The sequence below is a fragment of the Gadus chalcogrammus genome, chromosome 10 (assembly GCF_026213295.1).
Source record: "Gadus chalcogrammus isolate NIFS_2021 chromosome 10, NIFS_Gcha_1.0, whole genome shotgun sequence".
NCBI classification, from domain to species: Eukaryota; Metazoa; Chordata; class Actinopteri; order Gadiformes; family Gadidae; genus Gadus; species Gadus chalcogrammus.
In genome coordinates, this window is record NC_079421.1 from 8,936,808 (window position 1) to 8,943,296 (window position 6,489).

Consider the following 6,489-nt stretch of genomic DNA (forward strand, 5'->3'; position numbering starts at 1 on the left):
ATGCACCGGGCCAGACGGTGGGCTTCGTTGTACTGTTCCTCGTGGACGTCTCCCGGGTTAGCCACTGGGGTGAACAGCTGAGGCCTGAGCGGATAGCCACTGTCTCCGAGGAGCCGCCACTCTCCCCTGGAGGCTGCAGACAGCCGTCCGATGGAGGACTCGCGGAACAAGAAGGAGTCGTGAGTGCTTCCAGGCCATCTCGCTACGACATCCAGGATGATGCCCTGATGGTCGCACACCACCTGGCAGTTGACAGCGGCATATCCCTTCCGACAGATGTAGACGTGGCCATCAAAATGCCGTGAAACGCACAGTGCATTCAGGATTAGGACTGATATATGTTGGCTTAAGCCTAATCAATTGTGTTTTAATGTCTTTAGTAGGGGTGTGACGATACACTCAGCTCACGAGACGAGACGAGACACGATATTGGGTTCACGAGAACGAGACGAGACGAGATTTTAAGAAAACTACGATGACAAAATATATGACTGGACCAACAGACTTTTATTTAACCGAGTTGCACATGCATTTTGAAATGCTTTATTATAACTATTTACATGCATGAAATTGAAACTAAAACAAAAATTTATAAAAGTTAAAGTAAAATAAATTAAATTAAATAATTCTCTTTTTTTCAAGTGCAAACAATATTATGTGCAAAACCAAATCAAAGTACCAAAAATGCTGCCAAACAAATTATTTAAAAGTGACGGGGGTATTTTCCGACGCATTCTGGCTGTCTTTAGCTGTGTTCGAAATCGTTCCCTATACACTCACTCACTATTCCCTATATAGTGTTCATGATATAGTGCACTATTTAGGGAACAAACAAATAATCAAGAATTCGGACACTACGCTGAACATTTCTAAAAGTCATTTGCGTCAGTAAGTGCGCCGGGTATTTGTGAGGTTGTATTGTTGTTGAATGTTACATTTTCTTAAAAAAAAAAGTAAATTAATTTTGAATGTTAAATATTCTTTGTTAAATCCCAAATAAATTCTTGACATTTCTAAACGCAAGCCGGAGACCCCATCATTAAATGTATTCATTTTCGCGCTTATTCAGCTTCTTCTTCTCCTCCGGAAAAACAAGACCGCATTGCATTGTGGTATACGGGAGTAACATGTAGGGAACATCGTATGTACACTAAAATTGTGGGTATTTTAAGTGCACTATATAGTGCATGAAATTAACCACGAACGGCACTACAAAATACCAAGCACCCTATATAATGCACTATATCCGTGATAGGGAACGATTTCGAACACACCTTATGGTTGCTTCCCCTGCTTCCCCTCCTTCTCCTCCTCTTCTAATTTTCCTTCTCCTTCTTTAGGTTCTGGCAGTCTAGACGTAGCAAAGGCGCATTACTGCCCCCACAGGGCAGAAATAGAAGTTTGGATAGCTCACAAATCTCGCGAGACAGATTTTTAACACGACGGGTAATATCGTCGAGTTTAATCTCGCCAGATCTCGTGGCACAAGATCTCGTCACACCCCTAGTCTTTAGCATTCATATAATTGCGGTCTATTTTTTTTGTAGGCTACTCTGCTGTTCTTGATGGGGAGATATTTTAACCCTTTTTAACACAATTTTCCTGCGACATTCCTGTGTCTCCCCCTCCTATGGAGCCCATTTCAGCACCGTGTCAGTAGACAGTTACAATCCTACGACGTTGTTAGTGCAGTGCACGTGCGTTCATGTCAAGAGGAGTTTCGGGAAACGTGACAAAGAAATTATCGATGGTTCGAAAGATCCATCGGGAGAATGATCTTATGAGCGAAGATCCATCGATATCGGGAAACGGGGCCCTGGTCTGCTCACGTCGCGTACGCGTTTACGTCACATTCAGCGCCAGTACAGGGAAATAAACAAACATGTTGTATTATTTCCATGCGTCGGACCGTCAAGCTGCTCTGGCAGCTCTAATAAACTAGGGTGACCAGACGTCCTCTTTTTCCCGGACATGTCCTCTTTTCGAGACCTAAAAAATAAATAAATATATATTGGTAACTCCCTTACGTTCCACCTTCTTGCGCGAGCTGACTGTAGAGAGAGTCTGTCATTGGGCGACCGATCTCATGTGCTCGTTGAGAAGGTGCCGTGTATAGACGGAATGAAACCCCCACTGAAGTCCGTAGGTCCACGATACAAACCGATGTAAGTCGCTTTGGATAAAAGTGTCTGCTAAATGCCGTGAATGAAAAATCGCACACTTATTTATTTGTTTCAAATAACCCTGCCTCGTTTTACCGATTTACGTCCGAAGTAGATCGGGTAAAGGTGTTGTTACGTATTTTAAGAACCTGACCAACCCACACATAGACCCTAGGAAGCAGGACCAAACATTGTGGAGGTGGGGCGGCGTCTGGCCTGCAGGGGGAGCATGGAGCACCGGGTCTGCTGGGGTGATGGGGTCTGATTGCGGACAGGTGTCTGCAATCTGACCCAATCAGGAAGTGTGTATTTATGTGCCTGCTTGTCTTTCAGTGAGGGCTTGAGATAGGGAGGAGGAAGACGCTCTCTGTGAGCCAGAGAGAGCATCGTAAAACCAGGAGACGGACGGATTTGAACAGTGAACCGTTGTCCTTTTGTTCGTGTGTCTTTAAGATTGTGTAACCAAAGTGGAAATAAAGAGGAGTTCGCTCCATTTCCACCAAGAACTGTGTCCTGACTCCGTGAACCCGTTACACTGGCGCCCAACGTGGGGAGGAGTCAAGTATGGATCCATCATCATTGGCCAGTGTCCTCGGACACCTGGCCCAAAGAGCGGAGCGACAGACCCAACTGCAGCAGGCCCAGCACGAGGTCCTGGTGGAGCTGGCCCGCTCCTTGGCCACCGACCGGGAGGCCATGCGGGAGCTACTCGGCTCCGGAGAACGCGGCGGGGAAACCCGACTGCGGCAACATATATACGTCCCCAAGATGGGGGAGGCCGACGACCCAGAGGCCTTCCTGGAGACCTTCCGGGGAGTGGCCGAGGTCTCCGAGTGGCCACCGCAGGAGTGGGCCCACCGTCTCCTGCCTCTGCTGACGGGAGAGGCCCAGCTCGCGGCCCACAGCCTACCAGCGGCGGCCCAGAAGGACTTTGACACCGTCACCAGGGCTATCCGGGACCGGTTGGGCCTAAACCCGGAGGAACATCGCCGCCGGTTCCGGGCCCTGGCCTTCAACGACGGCGACCGGCCCTTCACCTACGCCCAGCAGCTGCGGGACCAGGCGAGGAGGTGGCTGGACCCGGAACAACACACACCGGAGGACATAGTGGAGCAGGTGGCCCTGGAGAGGTTCGTCGAGGGGCTTCCAACCAGAACATCTACCTGGGTCCGGTACCACCAGCCCGGGAGCCTCTCGGCGGCCGTCAACATCGCGGAGGGCCACCTGGCTCCCCCTCTGTCAGACCGACGACCGGTCCCGAGCCCGTGGACCGGTGCCGCAGCCCTGCAGCGGGACAGGCCCACCCCGGGACCGAGGGCGAGATGGGGGGGGGGGGTCCCAGTCACGAGCAGGCACATAGTGCACCTTCCCACCCCATCCCGCAGACGGGCACTCAGACGGCAGGGGAGGCGTGCTGGCGGTGTGGATGGCCGGGCCACCTTCGGCGGGACTGTCCGTTGATGGAGGTGGACCAGGTCGTCCGCGTCACCGGTGCCCCGGTTCTTCCCCACGGTCCCGGCGAGGCGTACCGTATCCCGGTGAGGATACAGCGGGGTACGTACCAGGCGCTGTTGGATTCGGGGTGTATGCAGACCATGATCCATCAGCGCCTGGTGCGATCCGAGGCATTGATAGAGGCATCGAGTGTTTCGGTGAGATGTATACACGGGGATGTTCACACGTATCCCTTGGTCCCTTTCGAAATTCGTTATGGGGGGAAAACGCATAGAGTCAAGGCGGCGGTTAGTCCGAGCCTCACGCACCCTCTGATTCTAGGGTTAGATTGGGCTGGGTTTCCAGGGGCGGTTAGCGAGACTACGGGGGTGCGGCCGCGACAGATAGGGACATGTAGGTCATGCGCTGTGTTCTGCGCCGATGCAAGGGCGTCCGACGCTGATCAGGGATCGGGGGAGGAGGCGGGAGGTTCTCAACCTGAGGTCCGAGCGCCGAGCTTCCCACCGGTGGACGATTTCCCCCTCGAGCAGTCTCGTGACGCTACTTTACGCTCAGCCTTCGACCAAGTGATTGCTATTGATGGTTCGAGGGTACAGCCAGACGCAGTGCTGACTTACCCACACTTTGTGGTCGTTAGGGATAGGCTTTATCGGGTGGGTCGTGACACCGAGAGTGAGGAGATTTTTACCCAGTTGCTGGTACCCAGGAGCCGCCGGGAAATGATTTTCCAGGCGGCGCATTACAACCCAATGGCGGGTCATTTGGGGTACGAGAAAACACTAAACCGGATAATGGCTCGATTCTATTGGCCGGGGATTCGGGCGGAAGTGCGTAGGTGGTGCGCCTCCTGCCCCGAGTGCCAGCTGGTGAATCCCCCCGCCATTCCCAGGGCTCCCTTGGGGCCCCTTCCTCTGGTGGAGGCCCCATTCGACCGCGTGGGCATGGACATTATCGGGCCATTAGAACGTTCCTCACAAGGGTATCGATTTGTGTTGGTCCTGATCGACTACGCAACCCGATACCCGGAAGCAATTCCATTGCGCAACATCTCTGCGAAGAGTGTTGCGCAGGCGTTGTTTCATGTCATATCGCGGGTGGGAATCCCGAAAGAGATTCTCACTGACCAGGGCACCAATTTCATTTCACGCACGATGAAGGAACTTTACGGGTTGTTGAAGGTGAAGGCCATCCGCACGAGCGTCTATCACCCAGCCACTGACGGCTTGTGCGAGAGGTTTAACCGGACGTTAAAGTCCATGATCCGGAAGTTTGTACTGGAGGATGCTCGAAATTGGCATCAATGGCTAGACCCTCTGTTGTTTGCGGTGCGGGAAGTTCCTCAGGCTTCCACGGGGTTTTCCCCATTCGAGTTGATCTATGGGCGCAGGCCCAGGGGCGTCCTGGACCTCATTAAAGAAACCTGGGAGGAGGGGTCCAGCGACAGTAAAAACGAAATCCAGTACGTCATGGACTTGCGTGCAAAGCTCCACTCACTCGGGGTAATGTCACATGAGCATTTGCACCAGGCCCAGGAGAATCAGAAACGCCTGTACGACAGAGGGACTAGATTACGCGATCTTACAGGATCTGTCGGGGAGTCAGGCGGCGGACGTGGGCAGTCTGCAGCTCCAGTTCGCCGACGTCTTTTCGCCCCTGCCTGGTCGCACCCCGTTAATAACTCACAACATCGAGACGCAACCCGGGTTAACGGTGCGGACACGTCCCTACAGGCTGCCCGTCCACAAGCAAGACGTGGTACGGCGCGAATTGGCAGCAATGTTAGAGTTCGGCGTCGTCGAGGAGTCCCACAGTGACTGGTGCAGTCCCGTCGTGCTGGTGGGGAAGCCGTACGGGTCTGTCCGGTTCTGTGTCGACTACCGTAGGGTGAATGCGGTGTCAAAGTTCGATGCTTACCCAATGCCTCGGATCGACGAGCTAGTGGACCGGCTTGGCATGGCCAAATATTATACGACCCTGGACTGCACGAAGGGCTACTGGCAGATTCCGTTGTCTCCAGCAGCCCGAGAAAAAACTGCGTTCTCCACTCCGCTCGGTCTTTACCAGTTCAAGGTGCTTCCGTTCGGGTTGTTCGGGGCCCCGGCCATGTTTCAGCGACTGATGGACCGTGTGTTACGGCCTCATGCTGCATATGCTGCCGCCTACATAGATGACATCGTCATCTATGGTGACGAGTGGGGGCAGCATGTGCAGCAGGTGGCGGCCGTCCTTCAGTCGCTGAGACGGGCGGGGCTCACGGCCAACCCGAAGTGTGTGATCGGGCGGAGGGAGATTCAGTATCTGGGGTTCCACCTGGGGCGGGGGAAGGTCCGGCCGCAGGTCGGTAAGACCGCGGCGGTCGCCGCCGCCCCTCGACCCAGGACCAAGAAGGAGGTGAGGCGGTTCCTGGTGCTGGCGGGTTACTATCGGCAGTTCGTGCCGAACTTCTCCGACCTGGCCAGCCCCTTGACCGACCTCACCCGGAAGAGGGCCCCAGATACAGTCCAGTGGTTGGAGCCATGCCAGGTGTCGTTTGAGGCTATTAAAACAGCCCTCTGTGGGGAAGCAGTCCTGTGTGCTCCTAATTTTGCTCTCCCTTTCTCCGTCCAGGCAGACGCGTCGGATAGGGGGTTGGGCGCGGTCCTGACCCAGCAGGTTGAGGGGACCGACCGTCCGGTGCTGTACCTGAGCCGCAAGCTGTCGGACCGCGAGGGTCGGTACAGCACGGTAGAGAAGGAGTGTCTCGCCATCCGGTGGGCGGTCGGTGTCCTTCGCTACTACCTGCTGGGTCGCCAGTTTACCCTCTACTCCGACCACGCCCCCCTCCAGTGGCTCCACCGGATGAAGGATGCCAACGCGAGGATCACCCGGTGGT

General features: G+C 54.3%; 1 protein-coding gene across 1 annotated transcript; it reads left to right on the forward strand.

Moving 5' to 3' along the window:
• Positions 1-2,519: 2,519 nt before the first annotated feature.
• Positions 2,520-6,287, forward strand: LOC130391049 (uncharacterized). Its single transcript, XM_056601233.1, has 2 exons — positions 2,520-3,700; positions 6,225-6,287. Exon 1 carries the CDS (start codon positions 2,727-2,729, stop codon positions 3,621-3,623), a length of 897 nt encoding a protein of 298 aa, XP_056457208.1. The 5' UTR covers positions 2,520-2,726; the 3' UTR covers positions 3,624-3,700; positions 6,225-6,287.
• The last annotated feature ends 202 nt before the right edge of the window (positions 6,288-6,489 follow it).

What these genes read in the sequence shown, in the direction of transcription:
- LOC130391049 (XM_056601233.1), top strand. Translation starts at nt 2,727, where the DNA reads ATGGATCCATCATCATTGGCCAGTGTCCTCGGACACCTGGCCCAAAGA.